The sequence below is a fragment of the Dasypus novemcinctus genome, chromosome 12, assembly GCF_030445035.2.
Source record: "Dasypus novemcinctus isolate mDasNov1 chromosome 12, mDasNov1.1.hap2, whole genome shotgun sequence".
Taxonomy (NCBI): domain Eukaryota; kingdom Metazoa; phylum Chordata; class Mammalia; order Cingulata; family Dasypodidae; genus Dasypus; species Dasypus novemcinctus.
In genome coordinates this window covers 10,271,798-10,292,916 of record NC_080684.1, presented here as the reverse complement: position 1 = coordinate 10,292,916, position 21,119 = coordinate 10,271,798, and the positions used below count along the sequence as shown (strand labels likewise).

Below are 21,119 nucleotides of genomic sequence, written 5' to 3'. Positions count from 1 at the left end.
GTCTTCATGTAGGTTTATGACAAGTTAGGAGAGTATGGTCCAGTTCATTAGGTTTCCACGAGTTTCTCTCTGGAATATGTTCTTAGGTGTCAGATGAGGGATGAGTTCTGCCTGCACATTTCCCCACATTGAGGACAGTGGCTAGGCCTGTCTGTTAGGGATTCTCTAGTGTATCACCAGGTGAGAGTTCTGCTTGGAAGGCTTTTGACGTTCTGGACACTAGTATGGGGCCTCTTAAGTGTGAATTTTCTGATGTTTGGTCAGACAAGAACTATCCTTGGAATCTTTGCCACACTGATTACGTTCATAGGGCTTCACTCCATTGTGAGTCCTCTGATGCGAAATGTGGCCAGAGATGTTTCTGAAAAGTTTCTGACACTGGTTGCAGCCATAGGGCTTCTCACCAGTATGACTTTTCTGGTGCCTAATATGGTAAGTACTTTCAATAAAAGTTTTCCCACACTCTTTACATTCAGAGAATGTAAAGTCCCCAGAATGGACTTTTTTTCTGATATACCATGAGGTGAGAGTTTCAGTTAAAGAATTTACCACATTCTACACATGCAAAGCACTTCTTTCCAGTGAGTCCATTTATGCTGGGTGAGGTATGAGCCATCTCGGAAGGCCTTTCCACACACAGTGAGATGAGAGATGTCAGTGAAGAGTTTCTCACACTCATGACATCTGGATGGTTTTTCCCCTGAAAGACTTCTTTGATGCAGAATGAGGGATGAATTTCAGTTGAAGCTTTTTCCACGTTCTAGACATTTGTAAGGTTTTTCCTCAGTGTGAGTTCTCTCGTGCTGCTTCAGAGCTGAGCCATCATTGAAGGCTCTCCTACCTTTATTGCATTTTTAGGGTTTCTCTCCAGTGTGGATTCTCTGACGCACAGTCAGGTTGTGGTTCCTGGAGGAACTACACTGGTTACAGGTGTACAGTTTCTCTTCAGTGTGAGTTCGGTGATGCAAAACAAGTGAAGAGTTCCATTTGAAGCATTTACATGTTCAGTACATTTATGTTTCTCTCCAGAAGAATGACTCCTGTTTTAATGAAAACATGGTAAAGATGTCCCCAAAGTCTTTACCTTCATACAGTTTGTTGCTTCTTTTCATTTTTTTTTTAACCAAGGGAAGTAAAATGGTTAAAAGATTTAACATTTTCAAGGTATTTATAGGGTTTTCACTTAAGTTTGATTTTTCCCAAGTTGAACAACTTCCATGGAATGGCTGACGGCTTCTCTATAGGCATTACTTTCTCCAGTTCTCTTCGCTGCATAACTTTTCTGACAAGTGTATAAGGTTGGTTTATAATCTAAACTTTTTTAACATCTGAGTTGTGTATATGAAAACTTTTTTACAGGAACTCACTGAGATGGTGGAAGGTCTAAACTCACACTCAGGTGCTCCACCAATCCAGAATATCCACAAATTGTTTCCTGAGCCTTTGACTTCTCCCGTTTGCCTCAAACGTCCTTTCCAGTTCTCAGAGTCCCAATTGTTGCCTAGAGGGGAGAAATGGGGACCCCTCTTCATAACTCCTTCCATTTCCATATCACAGGTTAGTTCTTCCTTAGGAATATTCTGAGTTGTCATTTCCAGTCTTGTGTACTAGGCATTGGTGGTTGGCAGTGGCCATGTTTGGGTGGCTCTACTTCATTTTTTAAAGAAAGTCTCACCAGACTTAAAATTCTTGATTAGCATTTGTTTTCTCCCAGTACTTTTAAGTGTTTCAACTCACTGCCTCCTTGCCTCCATGGTTTCTAATGAGAATTGGCACTTAATGTAATATGGTACTCTTTTGTACATAATACATGCTTTTCTCTGGCATCTTTCAGAACTCTCTCCTTTGCATTGGACATTTGGATCTACAACCATGTTTCTAGTTGTATTTCTCTTCAAGTTTATCCTGTTGGATGTTCTCTGGGCTCCTTGGATGTGCATAGTCATGTCTTTTGCTAAGTTTGAGAAGCTTTCTGTCACTGTTTCTTTGAATATTTCTTCTGCTGCTGCTTCTCCCTTTGGCATTCTTCTAATATATAATGTATAATGTAATGGCACTCTGATATTGGTATGCTTGATATCCCACAAGTCTCCGAGGCCGTTTTTCCTTTCTGGTTTTGAGCTTGACTCATTTCAGTTTTCTTATCTTCAAGTTCACTGGTTTTATTTCTGCCACCTCTAGTCTGCAGTTGAAACCACCCTGGAAATATTCATTCCAGTTATTTTGGTCTTCAGCTCTCGTAGTTCTTTTTGGTTCCTTTTTAAAATGTTAGCTTTTATAGTCATTCTTATAGTCATTCATTTTTTTTCTGGTATACTTTAGTTCTCTATATTTTCTTTCATCTTCCTTGAACATTTGATCTTTTTTTTTTTTTGAGCCTTTGTCTAATCTGTCCATAGTCTGGTCTTTGTTGATGTTTTCTGTTTTTTTATCTTCTTCCTCTCAGTGGTCCATACTGTCCCATTTCTTTGCTTTTCTTATAATCTTTTCATACTGTTCATTTTAAAATGTAACTCCGGGATTAATTCTTAAAGTGTCTGTGTCTTGAGTTTATAGCCGTCTTGTGATGTGACAGACATTTTGAGTGCTGGGAGCTAACAAAATCAAACCAGTGTAAAAAAAAAAAAACACAGTTTCATGGTCTTTACAAGTTGATTTTGCATTGTGAGGTGTTCTTCAGGATTCAGCTCTCCTTTCAAGAAGGTCAGCCAAATCGAGTACAAAATGCAGGGTATTTCCTGTCTTTCCTGGGCCTGTGTCTTGTCCTGGACTAGTGCTTCCTGCTGTGCCTTAGAGTTCCACTGTTTATAGGAGTTGAATGCCTCCTCTGCTCTCTAGGACTCTCTAGGAGTTGAATGCCTTCTCTACTCTCTCTCCTCTACTCTTGTTTTCCACCACAGGACTTAAAGCTCAGCCTCTGACTGCCCTACTCACAGTTGTTTTCTATAGGCTTTTGCTGTCCCAAATTGCTTTTCCTTGGAGGGAAAATTCTGGGAATTGGGGGAGGTTGGAGAAGAGTTTTTCGGGTCAGTATTTCCCAGCTGGCCGGAGGCCAAGGACCCCCAAAGGGAGGGTCAGCTGGCTCTGCGTGGCCCTGTTGGGCTTATGGAAGTGGAAGGGCCAGCAAGGGTTCTAGAAGCATCTCCGAAGGATCTTTGAAGCTATGTTTTCTTGATTTAGCACTTCCCTAGTAAATGCAGTCCTTTAACTCTTTTATGTGGTTTTGAGGAAGGGTAGTGCCTTTAGGTCTCTTCTGCCAGTTTTGCCCAGGGCGGGTTGGAAAAATGGCTGCCCTCAAAGAACAGTCCCCAGTGTCTCAAGTATCTAATCAAAAGCAGTGGTCAGTGATTGGACCACATACCTCTAGTTCCTGGGGAACTAGGTCTTTATATCCCGTCTTGGCACCAGCAAGCTGCGCTAGGGCTGAAGATGAGCAATTTATTGCTGCCTGCCAGAAGGCTGAGAGATGGGGCAATGGTAGCTCTTGTAGGGAAAAGGAAATTCTTTGGTATTTACTGTAATTTAGCAGTTGCTAAATTATTCTGCCCTGGATGCTGCAGTGTTCTTCTAGAATTCAGAGTTTAACAGTAGTCTTCAGACAGTACCTGTCTCTTTAATAGTTGTTCTGGTGTTGGAACTGATTCCTGGAACTTCCTACTCCACCATTTTCCCAAGATCTTGTTTTCTAGTTCCTGCTCTTAAGGACTGAGGCTGTGGCCCAAACCTTATCCTGAGTCATGTCATTAGCATGAACTATCTAGTGTAGTTTGGGGCCCACCATGAATAATAAAAGATACTAAGTTGAGGAAGGGAGGCTCTGATATGCCTTAGGGAGAAAATCCATGTGCTAGGTAAGCTTCCTTAAGTCATGAGTCAAAAGTATGTATTGAAGGAAGTCTCTTTAAACTGCCACACACATAAAACAAGGCTATACATTGATTGGTTGATGAAAATGCAGTGACCAGAGGCGCTTGGAGAAACCTAACCCTGGATTTCCTCTAGGAATGCTTCTTCAGTATTCAGTGTTCACAGCAACTTTATAGACCGTAACTGAAGAGATATCAAGAAGTGGCTACATATTTATATTTTGTGCTTCTTTTCTTTAAAAAATTGCAGTAGATTAAAGCATCCTAGCCTTGAGGAAGAAAATCATAATCTTGAGGTGAAAATCAACCCTTATCATTAAAAGAAGAATGAAAGAATGGGATAGTTGTATAGGATAAAAAATGAGAGCGATGTACTGAAGAACAGAAAAAAATAAAGTTTTCTTAAAAATACAATCAACATGGGAAGTGAATGTGGCTCAAGCAATTGGGTTCCCATCTACCATATAGGAGGTCCAGGGTTTGATGCCCAGGGCCTCCTGGTGAAGGCAAGCTGGCCTGTATGGCGAGTTGGCCTACGCCGAGTGGTGGCCTGTGCAGGAGTGCTGCCCTGCTCAGGAGTGCTGGCCCACATTGAGAGCTGGTGCAGCAAGATGACACAACAAAAAGAGATACAAAGGAGAGATGATAAGAGATGCAGCAGACCAGGGAGCTGAGGTGGCACAAGAGAATGATCACCTTTCTCTCACTCTGGAAGGTCCCAGGGTTGGTTCCCAGAGCTGCCTAATGAGAATACAAGCAGACACAGAAGAACACACAGCTAATGGACACAGAGAGCAGACAATGGAGGGAGGGGGATAGAAATAAATAAATCTTAAAAAATAAAATCAACAATGAATAACTCTAGTTAACAGCAATTACATGATTGCTTATCAGACTTAGTCTCATATTTCTCCTTGCCCTATGGATAAGCTTATGTTTTACAAAATGTACACATCCAACATGTCTCTATACCAAGTTCATCACTCTGTCCTGTTTTGGCTTTTTGCCACTGCCCTTGCAAATCACCCCATTTTTCTCAGTTATCCTCCTAGTTTGGATCTCCCTCTATGTCCATGTACATATCAGGTTTTATTATCCTTCTCATCTGTCATCAGAGTCACTGTTTCAGTTTCATTACCATGATTAAACTTTTGCATAGATATATGTGTGTGTGTGTGTGTGTGTATATATATATATATATATATATATATATATATATATAACTACTATTTCATATCTAGTTTGATGTGGTAGTCTTCTAGCTTATCTCCTGATTCCAGTCTCTCTTCTCATACGTTCAACTAGTTGTTGGTTTTTCCTCCCATAAGAGGGGAGTGTTTATTGAGCATTTGTTGAGAGAGAATTTATTATTTTGTTCTTACCACTAAGAGTATAGCACTTAAGAAGAATCCTAGATCTATAATAACTATTTTTAAAATAAATTATTAATTTATTTACTCAACCTTACAGTTTTTATGAAGGAAATCATGCTCTACTGCTATGCCTTTTCTAAAAAAAAGATTTATTTATTTATTTATTTCTCTCCCTCCCCCTCACCCTGTTTGTGTCTATTTGCTGCGTCGTCTTCTTTGTCTGCTTCTGTTTATTGTCAGCGGCACGGGAATCTGTGTTTCTTTTTGTTGAGTCATCTTGTTGTGTCAGCTCTCTGTGTGGGCAGTGCCATTCTTGGGCAAACTGCACTTTCTTTCACGCTGGGCGGCTCTCTTTATGGGGCGCACTCCTTGCGCGTGGGGCTCCCCTACGCGGAAGACACCCTTGTGTGGCAGGGCACTCCTTGTGCGCATCAGCACTGCTCGTGGGCCAGCTCCACACAGGTCAAGGAGGCCCGGGGTTTGAACCGTGGACCTCCCATGTGGTAGACGGACGCCCTAACCACTGGGCCAAGTCCGCTTCCCTACTGTGCTTTTATTTTCAAAGTGCTATGCCTGATGCAAAGGGGATATGATTCCAAGGAAGTTTTAGAGAGCTAAAATCTGCTAAATTTGAAAAAATACTTGACAGCAGCTGGATTTTAAGACTAATGCAATTGGGGAATTAAGGTTTTCTCTCACATAAAACTGGGAGTGAGATATTGAGGAACATTGCCACATAATGAATGGATACCAACCAGGAGACTAATACTGGGCATGTAGCGGTGTGATTGAAAATTTTCATGGTGTGAGACTCCTTGATGGAGCTTTTCAGATCCTGTGGAATAATAGAATGGTATACTGAAGTCATTAATGAACCCCGTAAAAGCCTTTGTAAATACTAAATTTTACTTTAAAGGCAGCATTAAATAAAGACAATATAAACAAAATTTACATATATTTAGTACTATAGACTGCTAAATAACTACAATTCTAGAAACTTCAGGATTTCTACTCTAGGTTAAAAATAATGTAGATTTATTCTAATGTTTATAATTTTATTGTAATTCAGTTGAAATCACTTACATTTTTGTAAATTCATTTTGCATTAAATTTTGGATGGAAGGAGTGACACAGTACAAAATGTAATAAATGAAATTGCCAAAATCATATAATGTTATGGAAGGAAGATACTCAGATTGTGATATTTTGTGAGACAAAATGATGACTACACTTCAGTTGTTTTGATTTTTCTATTTTGGAGTGATTCTTACTCCAATAACCCAAGTCTTTTTTCAATCCTATCACACTTTCAAGCTTTATTTCTCTTTCCATATTCTTAATTCTTGCATTTCTTGCTTTTTTACTGCTTGTTTACTCCTCTGTAGTGAGTGAGTGATCCTGGCTAATGAGTAAGTGTGGTGGCAATGCCCCTTTTCTTAAATACTGTCTTGCCAATTAAACAATATCCTTTTCTTCTTCAACAGATATTCATTGAGTAGCTTGTGATTTTTTAGTATTGTGATATGTACTAGCTATATACAGTGATGCATAAAGTTGATACCATCCTGTCATAGTGGAGGAGACAGATAAATGAAAATTGCAACCCCTCCCCAACACTTGCTGTGTTCCTTACAAGCTTTATTTCCCACAGCACTTCTCAACATCTAACACTGTGTATAGTTATTTTGTTTGTTTTTGTTTGATTCCACCGACGGAATGTTAGCTACACGAGGGCAAGGAGTTTGACGTGTTTTGCGTAAGGAATATTTATTGACTGAAAAGTGAGGAAAGCACAGCTTGATTCTCTTTCTTCAGCCTGTCTTAAATAATTGCACTGCTGCTTCCTTATTTAGTGCAAGTTGTTTTTATTTCTTGCCAGTTCTATTTTTTTATTGTTTACAGAACAATCATGCATAGAGTACAGGATTCCCATATACTGCCCTATTATTTTTATTTTATTTTATTTTATTTTTAGCTATTCTTATTTTATTTTTTGGTTGTTGTTTTTCCCCCCTATTATTAACACCTTGTATTAGTGTAGTACATTTGTTACAGTTGATGAAAGCACATTTTTATAATTGTACTATTAGTTCTGTTAGATCATAGTTTAACATAGGATTCACTGTGAAGTCCAATTCCATGGAATTTTTAAAAAATATTTTTATTTTATTACTATATATACAGCCTAACATTTCCCCTTTTAACCACATTCAGATATATATTTCAATAGTGCTGTTAATTATATTCAGTGTTGTGCTACCATCACCAGCGTCCATTACCAAAACATTTCCATCGTTCTAAATAGGAACTCTGTACATTTTAAGCCTTACCTCCTTGTTAAGCCAGTTCTAGTAAAGTAACTTCCTAAAGACAGCTTCCTGACTGTAGTATCTTTCCCCTTCAGGCTGCTGCCAGTAATCTTTGTAAAATTCAAGTCTGAATTTCTTCAGTGGTCTCCCAGCATATAAGAGTAAATCAGTCTTTCAGCTTTTCATTATCTGTCCCCATACTATCTGACCTGCCTTGATTTTTGTCATTTCTGTGCCATTCCCCAAACTCTATCTCATACTTTATGCTACAGTAATGCCAATATTCACCAAATATATTGTACTTCTTCAAGCTTCTTTTCAAGCCTCTGGGCCAGAGGCTTCAGCATAACCTGAAAATTTGTAAGAAAATACAAATTCTTGGACTCCACCCATAGTTCTACAGAATTCCAAACTCTGGGAGACAGGGCTATATGAGCTTAATAAGCCCTCCAGGAAAATGAAAAGGAAAAAAAAAAAAAGTCCTCCATGTGATTGTGATGAATCTTTAAATTTGAGAACTGGCTTAATCCATAATCCTGTTTTAATCCTTTTCTTTTTTAAAAATGTCATTTCCTTAACAAGCTCAGCTATTAAATTACCTTGCTTTCAATATCACTTTCATTTGTGTAACTCTTAATCTACATCTCTAACCGTGTTTGTTTCTGTCCTGCTTTTTAAACTGTGTATTTGACATCCTTCCTGGATATCCTTCCAGTATAGACTCTGTATGTCTTAGAACATTCATTGTCCATGTTTTGCATACCATGTTTCCTGTTTCCTCCCAGCCATGCAGCATTGAATCTTCAATTGCTTAATATTTCTTCATTATTTTCTATTTTGGCTAGCTTTAGAGGAACAAAAACAAAAATAAATTTTAAAAAATTTTACTAACTAAAATAGGGTCAGAATTTTCAAGGCAATAAAGTTACCATTGCTTATAGACCTTCTGTTAGAATTTATTTTTATCTTGCTCTCATTTTCTCCCTCCTTCCCCTGTCACTCCCTCTAGTCCCCTTTTTCTCTTCCTTGAAGACATTAAAGATTACTTACGTAGATTCTTGACATCATGTCAAGGTCCACCATAGAGATGGAGGGGCCCTTGGCTTCTGGGTCAGCACAGTGAGTGACAGCTTGAACTAGCACCGGAGGTTGGCACCCCGCAGTGTTTCAGGTACTCTGGTACAGTTCCTGTGTTAGGATCTCAAAGTTTTTGAATGAACAAGTAAGTAGGTAGACAAGTGCCAAAGGACTGAGCAGGTCTCCAAGGTCAAAAATATACAGTGAGATTTTGGCTAGGAAGAGAAAAATCTTCAAGGATTTGAGCAATAACGATTGAGAAATTTCGACACTCAATAAATATTTATTAAATAAATAAATGAAAGGTACTAAAGGAAAAAACAAATAGATATTTACTTCTCTGTAGGAGAAGGGATGAAATAAATGTTATTTCAGTGTAAAGTTTCAGTTTTTAAATTCCATATTTATACATGTTTCCCTATGAGCATTGTTTGATATACATTTTTAATAATTTCTCAAGTTGATTTATATAACAGATATTCTAATGGTTTGACCATGTATCTTGGGCTATAAATTTTAACTCATCATAGTTTGTTCTATTTTTGTTATAACAGGAAAGATAATAATATATATTTATCTGCTAAATTGTTCATCTGATTTACCTTATATATGAGGAAATTTTTACTTGAAATTCATCGTAATATACATTTATTTTCCCATAATATCAGCTATTCTCATAAAGAACATATTTTTAATTTCTAATAATAAAAACTTTTTTTTAACATGCACACAGGAAACCTCGACCTGTCTCCCAGTTGGTTGCACAGCAGGTTACTCAGCAGTTTGTGCCCCCTACACAGTCAAAGAAAGAGAAAAAAGATAAAGTAGAGAAAGAAAAAAGTGAAAAGGAAACAACTAGCAAAAAGAACAGCCATAAGAAAACCAGGTAAATTTGAAGAGTGTTTTATGGTATTTTTGAAATAATAAAATTAACCATTTAACATTCTCTTTTACCATTTATATACGCATATACAAAGTAGAAGTAAAATATTTCATTTCCTTTATGATAAAGTATCATGAAAGTTTTTTTCTGAGTCTGAAAGTTATATTAGAAATTAAACACAGAGGCCAGGCATATAAGCTTAAATGTGAGGATACTTTTTTTTTTATTAGACTAAAAGCATTAGTGCTAGAGCTACCTTTTTTTAAATTCATATTGCAAGGAGTGATATTCAAAATATGTAACAGGTATTTGTATGAGCTTTAACCAATCAAAAGGGTCCTGTGTCAGTCAGAACAGACAGACAGTTATGATGCCCTCATCAGTGCACCCCAGTGGAGTAACAGACCTGTACATAGCTCGGCCTTAGCTTCTGTTAGCTTTCTCTTTGTCCTCTGTGGAGCAACTGTTCTATTGCTGTTCTAAATTTTATTTAATAAAACTGAGAAGCTGTGTGCAAAATTATCAGATTGCTATAACAGCACAGTTAAGAGTCCACTACTTCCAGAGTACCATAGTTTTTTGTCATGAGTGATTGATTAGTTGATCAGTGTTAATGATTGGGAACAATTATATTTTTGTGGCTAGTTATACATGAATCTAGAGCTTAAACATAGCTGTATTCATTTTGTTACTTTTACCTAATTTATCATTCATTTTATGCTAATTTGGTAGAGGGAAAAGCTAGCTTAAAATTTTATCATCTTTTGTGTTTAGGCCAAGATTGAAAAATGTGGATCGGAGTAGTGCTCAGCATTTGGAAGTTACCGTTGGCGATCTGACAGTCATTATTACAGACTTTAAGGAGAAAACAAAGTCACCACCTGCATCTAGTGCTGCTTCTGCAGATCAACACAGTCAGAGTGGCTCTAGCTCTGATAACACTGAGCGGGGAATGTCCAGGTCATCTTCACCGAGAGGAGAAGCCTCATCACTGAATGGAGAATCTCATTGAAGCTTATTTTCTCCAGTTTCTTAGTCACTTATGTCATACCATGCAAATACACAGATTATGCCAAGAAGTACCACATTTTCATGACAAACATTCATGCACAATCCATAATTTGAGTTTTACATAAAATAGAAATTTGTTAGAAGTCACTAGAGTTTATTGTAGTCTATGCCTACCAAACATTTCCAGATTTAATATTTTGGGCTCTACATTTAAAGGTGCCATGAAAATGTGGTTGAACTATTCGTTATGCAGTGTTATTGGTAAGTCTATTTTCACTTTTAGTTTAGTGAATTCTAACACATAATTCTTGAATTCTCTACTATTGGCATGTAACGAATTAAAATTTTTATAACATAGTTCAAGCTGCCTAAATATGTATTATTTGAGAATTGTGAAACAAATAGTTATATGTATACAAGTCAAAGATCAACGTAATCAGTTATTGCTGCAACAGGATTTTCTTAATTGTTATCCTCTTAAATACACCTGCTGGTACTTGGTGTGGTTAAATAGAAAATTGTTATTAAATAAAGAATTTGTATGAACCTTTGCCAATGTTTTGGACACATTTTACTAAATTATTGTTCCTGAATTATGTTCCTGGTTTTATTCGTTTTTTTTTTTTTCTTTTCTTTTTTGTGCTTATTTTTAAAGACATTCATTTATTGTAATGTTTACTAGCAGACTAGTAAATAAAGCATTGATTATTTAGCTTTATAATTCAGGTTTAGTGCTATTGTCATTGAACACTGGTATTTTCTGTATTATTATAATACATTAAAATTCAAATAATTATAAGCATTTGGCAAAAACAGAAGAGAAAAGCAACCTGCTATATTTTGAAAGCTGCAATTTTGAAAAAGCTTTAATTTAATAATAGTGTTATCATTGTTTCCTTGCCCCCAAATTATTCAGGATTCATAGAAGTATGAATCTAATAAATACAATAATGGGAATACAGACTGTTGCACAGAACTGTGAAATAACTAATCTTAAATCAGTTTAATTGGCCTCTTATTAAATATAACAATCCTTATGAAAAATCATAGTGCCCTATTTTCAGACACAACTGTCAGTTTATGCATTTATCAGTATCCTGAAATAAAAGTATTTACAGCCCCACTCACTGTTATGTAAAATTACCAATAAAATATTTTTATGACTTCAGATTTTGCATTTTTGTTTAAAACTAATGTGTTTTATGTTGTATTTAAAAATCCAATCTAGAAACCACACAGTGCTTCTTAAATTCTCTTAGGGTCTCCTGCTTTTTCTTAGCCATTTGCTTAATATCTGTCCATTTATAGGTGACTTCTGAAATGTCAATGCACTTAAAAATATAACTTGGATACAAAATATCACATAAAAGACATCATGATAGCATTTGAAGGCAAAAGAAAAAAACAAAAAAAACAAAAACTGTAGACCCTGACAGTTGTGATATTTGGTGGTTTCATGTGGTAATGTAATTTTCTGTTTAATTGCAGTACTTTTTACAGGCATAATGGTACTGTCATTTTTGTAAGATGCTAGTTGTGAAATACAATTAATTGCATATAGTAAAAGTCTGTGATTAAAACATTTATATACCTCATTCTTTAGTGTTATTAAATGAAAAATTAAAATTTGTGTTTTATTTAAGATACTTTCAAAGGAATATGTAACTGATTAAGTTACATTCTTTTAAAACATGAAATTTTTTGTCTTCTCTTTACATTTCAAATGTTTTATTCATTTTTGGAAATAGTAAAAATTACAAATATTAATTGTAATAGGGAAAATATTCTAATTTTTAAGTCAAAACTATAATTTGAAGGCCCTATAGGTCTTCTGATTATGATTGAGTACTTTAGGATGTATTGCCAGAGAGAAACATTTGATAGAAAGTGGGATTTTACCTGAATGGGGCATACTCATCTTTCTTTAGGGTGTAAGACAGTATAGCATAAAGATTAAGATTGCTAACTGACATCTGGTGTTTGAATCCCTGCTGTAGAACATAAGCTTGAGTTAATTACTCAAGCTTATTTCCCATCTATAAAATGGACAGTGATAATCATTTTAACTTGTTGGGTTATTGGGAGGATTAAATATCAATCTGTGTAAAATTCTTAAGAATTGCTCAGCACGTACTGGATGCTTAATAAATGTGAGCCTGTACTGTCATTATAGGTAAAATCCATTACAAAACTACGAAAGTGTTTTTCTAACAAAAATTTCCATGCCCTCTTGATAACCTAAAAGAATAGTGTTTTATTAATTAGTTTGCACTGAATTTTCTACATCAAATGTTCTCTTTGATCCCAGACCAGCTATCCTATAATTAGACAGGAAAAATGAGCTAACTTGTTTGAAATCTTGTTTTCCTTTCATTAATCACAATTTTATCTTCACCTGCCTTCATTTCACTTTACCTCAAATACACTTCCCCTAGGAAGACAGACCCAAATTCCATACATACTTACACCTAATGTTAAAATATGCAAGAAGATTCAGGGCCTGGGCAAGGGTTACACTTTTGGCTCTGTTTCATGAATTTATCCTGCCATTTTAACTGTTTGTTCTTTTAACTAAATTCCATACCAAAAGAAAAAGAAAGAAAAAAAAAATCTGGATGTTTTTCAGAGTTTACTACCTTATTTTGATATAAGTAAGAGTGAAATTATAATTTGAGGCATACAAGAATACATATTCTTAAGACTTTTGTATCATACAATAGAAATAGTTGGTTTAACTTAAAAGTTTTATTTTTATTAAATGCTTTCCTAAAATTATAGCAATGACAGTAGACAGGTGAACATTAAAAAAAAGAAAAACTTCAGCTTTAACATGTTTTCCTTTATATTAAAATCCTTATTGCCTAAAGGAATGTAGTTTGTGCATATTAAATGTATTACTGGGAAATGGTCAAGGAGTTTTTGTTCTCACCAAAGTCCTTATTTTACTTTTTTTCTTGGTCTGTAACATCTCTTCTGGAAGCTTTCAAAGACCTGATGTAGGAACTGAGCTATTTTGTAAGTCTGATAGAAACTTCTGTTTTGTACAGTACTTTGAAAATGAACTGTAAACAGTGTGTGTGTAGAGAGAGGATGACCATAAAATAATGCTTTGTTTTGACTGTTGGCACCCCTTCCCTCCTTGATTGTCTGAAACAACCAATGTAGAAAAAATAAAGTGCAGAAAAGTCATTAGTTCCAAAAATAGTTGAGCAGAATCGAAAGACAAAAGTTACAGAATACAGAATGTGACTGACTGTTTTGTGAAAGCAAAAGAAAAGAATGCCTTTTACTGGTTATTGAGAGCGATGATAAATAAGCCCCAATAATATTAAAGGCAAGAAAGGCAAAGAAAGTAAGAAAATGAGGGAAGAGGAGGCAGGAAAAAGAAAAAAATGAGAAATGGGGGCATTGCGATGTAATCTAGATGATAAAGAAAAATCACTAGGAATGAAGAGTGAGAGCAAATAGAAGTTAGACCCTGATGACATTTTTAAAACATGCAAGATGATAATAATGCTCCATCATTAAAGTTCAAGTTGTGTTTTAGTAAACTTACTAGGGCAGCAATATGAGTAATCAGAATGATTTTCATCAAAACTAATTCCTTTAAGAAACTGTTATGGAGAAGTTTTACCTTGAGTTATATAAACATTACACTTTCCAAAATGCGCAATTCCAGTAGCCTGATAATTTGAATGTTATGTTTTTAATGTTTTGATTGGGGTTCGTATTTAGCCAGTGCATACATTTCTGCCTTTATGGAATGGGCCAGTTTTGGAGTATATGAAATGCCATGGTAAGACCAGATGTTTCCAGAGAAAAAAAATCAAGTAGAGCTCTGGGACAGGTTTCGTGTTCTGAATAGTTTTTTTCATCATTGTGAGTTGTAGACTAGTAATTTTTCTGTTCTAGGTTTGCTTTTCATTAGTATTATTTACCTGATCTAGGTTTTCTTTACATCAGTATTATACACTTCAATGGCTATTTACTGAGTATCTTTTGTGGATCAGGCACTCTACTAGGGATTGGTTACAAAGAGGCCAAATATGTAGACCCTACCCTCCAGGCTTTCATAACTGAAGAGGAAAAATCTATAAATACATAATTACAATGTGATCACTGCAATAGTATAAATTTGCTTAAGATACAAATGTAGCAGAATAAAGGAAGTGCTTGCCCCCCTTTTTTTCAGAAACTCACATAAGGCCTAGACATGCACTCCAAGTCCACAATGAAAATGTTAAGACCTGATCTTGGTACTGCAGGTGATGATGTTGGGTGTCACCAATAGTTTTAGCCAGTTACCAATTGATTATGCCAGCTTAAATTTGTAAATTTTCAGGATCTAAGTCAGGTAATGTGAAATAAATTTTCTATGTTATTTTTTTTTTTTTAAGCTAAGAAATGAGGTCTGCCATTGCTTTTTTGGAAGATATCCAGGAAACAATATATAACATCACTCAATATCCCCTCTTTGAAGATCCAAATGAGACATTTTGTTTAGACCCATTTTAGGAAAGATTTACTTCAACTGAGAAACCGATTTGACTTTTCCCTATGGACAGTGCAAACCATTAATTGTCCTCAATTATTGCTTTAGTGATAAGAAATCTCAGAACTAGTTTTTGGGCTAAATTTTAATAAATGTGTAGGGCTCTATGACCTGCGTGTCTATATTATTTTTATTCTTGATCTTCTATATTTTTCCATATTCTGATTTTTATGTTTTCCTTGTTTTGTTTTTTTTTCTTCACTTTTTAAATTTTTTTAAAACATACTTCAATTACCATGTATGTTACTGAGAATATATAAGGGATTTCCCATATGCCCTGCTCCCCACACCTCCCATATTTTCCACATTAGCAACATCTTTCATCAGTGTGGTACATCCATTGCAATTGATAAACATTTTGGAGCATTGCCACTATGCATGGATTATAATTTATATTATAGTTTATACTCTCTCCCATTCGACTCTGTAGGTTATGACCGGGTATATAATGGCCTGTATCTGTCACTATAATGTCATTCAGGGTGATTCCCAAGTCCTGAAAATGCCCCCCTATTATACCTGTTTTTCCCTCTTCCTAACCCCAGAACATCCATGGGTCACTGCCTGCACAGTGATGGTATTTCTTCCATTGCTAAAATCACAGTAAGTCTATAGTAGAATACTAGTAAGTTAATTTTAGTCTATAGTTTATTTCCCAATTCTGAGGACTCTGGGATGGTGATGCCCACGCCACCATTAATTGAGGGGGCCTTTGATCCCATACATCCGATAGATGGGACTCCCTTGCTTGCACTTGTAGACACGCTAGGTTTCTCAGTGTGTTGTTTGTCCATCATCTCCTCCCCACTAGTTGGCCTGGGGAAGTCCACTGAACTGGAGAGTAGCTGTTGCAACTCCATTGAGATTCAGAGCTCAGGTGGCACATGGACAACCCAAAGATTTAAGTTTCTTGAGTGTACACCTAAAAACTCTAGTACTAATTATAGATTTGTATAAAAGGACAGAAGAGTCATGCATATGGAAACCACTGCTCAGTCTAACTCTGTCCAACTGCGGAGCATAAATAACAGATTAGGGCCCACTGGCAAGTGGCCAAATTTTCTGAGCTGTCTGCCATGACTATAGTGTCTGGTTGTCTCCATAACCCTGAGGAACTTTGCTGTTTGGGGTAGTATCTACATTGGCGTCAATGAGATACTGTGAAATGTGTATAAGTGCTACCTCTGGGATGGCCTCCTGACTCATTTTTAAGTCTCTTAGCCGTACAAACTTATTTGTCTTTAGCTTTCCCCTCTTTTGGTCAAGGTTGCTTGTTAGTAATCCCTCAGAGCCAGGGAGGTTCATCCCTGGAAGTGATGTCCCACACTGGGGGGAAGTTCTTTTATATGCTGTGTTTGGCTTAGAAGCCACATTTGAGCAACATGGAGGCCTCTGGTAGGTAACTCTTAAGCACCTCCTTGTGTTTTTATGTTGCCTTAAATACCTTGTTTAAATAGGGCTACATAGTTATATATATATATTTTTTAATCTAAAAAGATTGATTTATTTCAAGGTGTGAGAATGAGCATTAAGGAGAACTTTTGGGAGCAAGGACCCAGTGCAATGGGTTCCTCCCGATGGAATTCTTGTGAGGCAGAAATGATACACCATGAGTCCTGACAGGTTGTAAGATTACTTCTAGGGTTAGGTCTGCTGACTCAAATGAAAAACTCCTATCTTCATTTTCCAATAACTCCTTTAGCGAGACAATTTAGACGCTAAACAGGGAACCAAAATTATTAAGTTAGTAAGTTTGTCATGTGTGTTATTTTCGTTATCTCTTTTAATTCATAGTAATTAACTTCAGCAGTGAAATGGGCCTGTGTTTACTTTTGGAATCAGCAAGGATGGCAAGAGTTGGAAGACTATTAACTAGTTTGGGAGAAGAAGAATACCAAAAGACAAGCAAAATGACTGGGAAAAGCATTTTAAAAAAAGGAAAGTAGGATGAATATCCTGCATCTACTATAGGGAAGAAAAGTGATCTGGTGGTAGGCCCAAGAGGTAATTTTTGATTTTTGATGAAAAGAAATTTTAAAAAGCTTATGTTTTCAACATAGAAAAAATAATTTTGACTTCATTAAAAGTTAATTGTAGAAATGTCAAAAACAAAAACAAAAACTAAACTAAACATGACATTGAAACTGCCGAGTGATGTAAATTCTATATAGAAAGGAATGTGGGGTAACAATTCTGAATTTGGTTTTCAGCTAAGCACTGGACTTCTGAAGTGAGATAGTATAATAATTCTTAATTATTTTTAGCCTTCAATTTTGGGACCTGGGGTCACAAAAGCCTTATTATAGTTGTGAGTACTGACTGATGGCAGGTTTTTGAGAGAATTTGTGCATGGGATGGGTGTTTTGATTCTCATTTTCCCCATGCCTAAATTTCCCTGCAAGCTAGCATTTTATTTTACTGACAGTATTTTTTAAATAATAGATATTAATCTAGTGTAGATGGGAATGGAGGGTTCCTGAAGATTGAACCAGGAAGAAATACAGGAAAGTTAATAGTATATTCCTTATTTTCATTCTCTGCCTTGCCATCTGCATTCTCTCCCTCTGTTTTGCATAGAAATAGCAGTTAAATTCTGAGATCATATACTAGCTAACACATCCACATTTAGTCTCATTTTTCTCCTGCCTCTTTTTAAAATCTTATGGGTTATAGCTGATTTTTTGAGAAGAAAGAGAGTCATTTTACTCTTCAATCCTCTTCTTTGATACTTTTTACACATTTAATGGTCTGAATGGACAATTAAAATGAAATACTTTTTTGTTCAAACTAACAGTATTATTTTCTAACCTTCCCTCCAGTCCAACAAGTTGTCTCAGAATTAGACTGTGGAAAATGGAGAAATTTTACTAGAGGCCAACTGGAAGAGAGAATGCTTCTCATTTTTGGTCTGAGTTTCTGATTGTGCTATGCAACTAATCTGATTCATATTTCTCTGATTATAAATTTTATTTCTTTTAACCTCCACTACCAGTCTAAGGTTTTCATTTAATATTAATTTCTTCTTTTCTGCTTTCACTTCTAATTTGCATCACTCTGTAGTATTAATAAGTTCATAGTGAGATAGCATAATGTAATGGAAAAAACAAACCAGAGCTCTAGATCCTCAAAGATTTCCATTTGAATCATAGGCCTAATTTATTAGTGATGTGTCCTTGAACAAGTTAATGAAGTTTTCTGAATTTCAGGTTCTTTGTTTTGTAAAAGAATAGAAAAACGAAAAACACCTACTTCATAGGACTGTCATAAGGATTAAGTTAGGTTATACGTTTATCAAATCGAAGTTTTATAAAAGTTTTTGAACTTCACTCTGAAAGGGTATAGAATTTACCAATTTCTCATTTGATTTTTTTCTTTAAAAGAATCTAGGACTCAAAGTTAGACTAATGGGAAGGAAATGCTGAGAAGGATCCCAAATTAGCTCTAGAGTGATTTAAAGAAGACCTATTAAATTTAAAATGCCTGTTAGTTGAATGTCTATTATATATCCAGTGTCAGGGATAAAGAAAAATCAGGATTCACCTTTTAAATTTAAGATTTGGTTTATCCTGAATCAGAGAATTTTCCAGATCATGGAGGAAGTCTCTATCTCCATAATTTAAACAATAATGATATTCTTACTCTTAAATTTCTTTTCCTCCACCTAAATTTACCTTTTTTGATTGGGTGAAGAGTAAATAAATATTGATGAAAAATTTGGATACAGCCAGTCTCATATGAGCTTTATCTGAACAAAGAAATTAAGAAGTTGTTGTAAAGAGGAAAAAATAAGTTTAGAAATACATATATAACTACATACACAGTAAATGAAAGGAAAGCTTAATTATTAGGACATTCAGATATTTGTATTTAATCAGTCATTTAACATTAATTTATAGGATTATCAAATTACCATATGAGTATTGGGAAATGATCAGAAGGGGATGTTAGCATGTGCATAACTCTTTATACTCCAAGATAACTAGTTAAACTGAGGAATTACAAAAAAATCATTTCTATTTTTGTAGGACTTAAAACTTTTTCAACAATCTCCTTTTTAATTTCAGAATTAAAAGGAAACTAAAGATGAGGATGGTCCAGAACCTTGATGTAGAGCAAATAAATGACTATTCTTCCAGATATGCTCTTTCCATAAATTGTTGCAGAAATGAAAACTGCCTGTCTTCCATTTGTGCCATTCCAGTATTTTAACAATCTGTGGGTCAAGAAGTTCCTCTTTATTTCACTCCTTTTAGACTTTTGTTGTTGTTGTTGTTGTTGGAATAGAGAACAGTTACAGTTAGCATCTTTTAAATTAAACATCCTTTATCTGAGTACTAGCTTTTACCGTAGTTTCTTGATACCATATTCTACAACTTTCTCAAAAACTATTTTCCATTCTTATAAATGATTTTATTATCATTCTCTGTACCTTGTTAAGTTTATATTCATTTCTCTGAGAATTGTAAGGTAGAGTGAAAGAAATGACTTCTTGTTTTTATTTGCCTGTCTCCCCTTTGAGGGCACTACACACCTTTATTTCTGAATACTCTGCATCTAGCCTCTTCTCTGGCATGTGGAATATATTCAATAAATGTTTACTGAATGAATAAATGTATGTTTTTATTTACACAATTTGATGGTATGCTATTAATAGTTTTCATTGGGTGCGATATTTAATCCTTTTAGATAAGGAAACTAGCTTAAATTTGTTTAGTGACTTTCCCATAGTTACAGAGCCACGGCTTTGTGGTGTAGGGATTCCAGATGAAGAGCTACTACTGTTACACACCAGTTTCCCACCTTGTTTCTCACAGCCAGGGTCTTCGAATGCCTCAAATACATTTGCGTTTTGGATAATTTAACAACATAATTTCTCACCATGAAATGTGTGTGTATAAAGCCGCCTTTTTATTTATTTTTTTTTTACTTTTTGGCAGAGGAACTGTTTTCTGCCTCCAATCTTTTATCTCTTTATTCGGACCTCTGCCAGAACCTACTCTATAAAATAGAAATGTGATCATGTTACTTCCTTACTTAGAAACCCTTCAGTGGTTCCCCATTGTCTGCCAGCTTAAATTTAAAGTTGGTATGCTAACCAAGGTGCTCACATCTCTGGCCCCTTCTTCTAGTCATTATCATTCTTATATCCTCTCCTGTGCTCTTTTAGCTGCTGGTAACAAAATTCCCACAGTGCCGGTGAACGCTACAGCCTGTTTCACTGATCCCTCAGCCAGAAAGAATTACCTCCTTCACCCACCCAAGACTCGGAGCCACCTTTGCTGTGGATTCTTTGCACACCGCACGTATCGATTGCTCTTCGTGTGTGTGTGTGCCCCTGTGCTTGCAGGGTCCTAGAAGATGTGTATCATTGTACCGCTTATGTACAAGTACGCACCATCCCACCCACAATCCACTACACTTGGCACACGGTGATGTTCAATGGCTGGTACAGACAATAACTGTTAAAGAAATTTAGAAGCTGGGGAAATCTTTGCTAAGGGCTTGGATCGGAAAAGGATTCGAGAGCTCCCTAAGTGCCTGGCGTTTTTCATGCTTTAATGTTTACAAACCGATCAGCCTGTTATCACCGTTTTAGAGTCGAAGAGAATTTAGGTTGCTCATATCTTAAAACTACCAAGCGGCAGACCCATCACTTGAATTCAGGTGAGCTGCCTCCAGTGCATTTCGCTGCTTCCTGCTCTCCAGTTCAAAGCCCCCGCGCCAGGGAACTCCCGGCCCCGGGGTGGGCGCTCTGGCGCACGCGCGCGCGGCCCCTGGAACCCGGAGCCTCAATTCCCGCAGGCCCGCGCCCGGGGCGCGCCTCCCCTCCGCTCAGTGCGCCTGCGTACCAGCAGCTCCCCGCCCACCGGGGGCGGGGCCTGGGGAGGGGGCGCGCACGCTCCAGGGCGCGCGGCTGGGACTCGGCGCTCGCCGGGGCGGTGGGCGGGGCCGGCGGGGAGGAAGGGGCGGCGCGCGCGTCGGAGCGCGGTCGAGGCGTTGCGTGCCCCGCTCGCGGCTGCGCGCTGCCGCTCCGTCCGCTCCTGGTCG

The 21,119-nt window shown here is 36.6% G+C and overlaps 1 protein-coding gene across 3 annotated transcripts in view; it reads left to right on the top strand.

Annotated features, from left to right (window-relative positions):
• Positions 1–11,687, top strand: part of YAF2 (YY1 associated factor 2) — a 102,535-nt gene extending 90,848 nt beyond the window's left edge. For all 3 annotated transcript variants that reach the window (XM_058307821.2, XM_058307820.2, XM_071218779.1), the window contains 2 exons: positions 9,359–9,511; positions 10,283–11,687. In XM_058307821.2, the coding sequence (XP_058163804.1) occupies positions 9,359–9,511; positions 10,283–10,520 (391 nt within the window). In that variant the 3' untranslated portion in view covers positions 10,521–11,687. The remainder of the gene's footprint in view (positions 1–9,358; positions 9,512–10,282) is intronic.
• Positions 11,688–21,119: the final 9,432 nt, after the last annotated feature.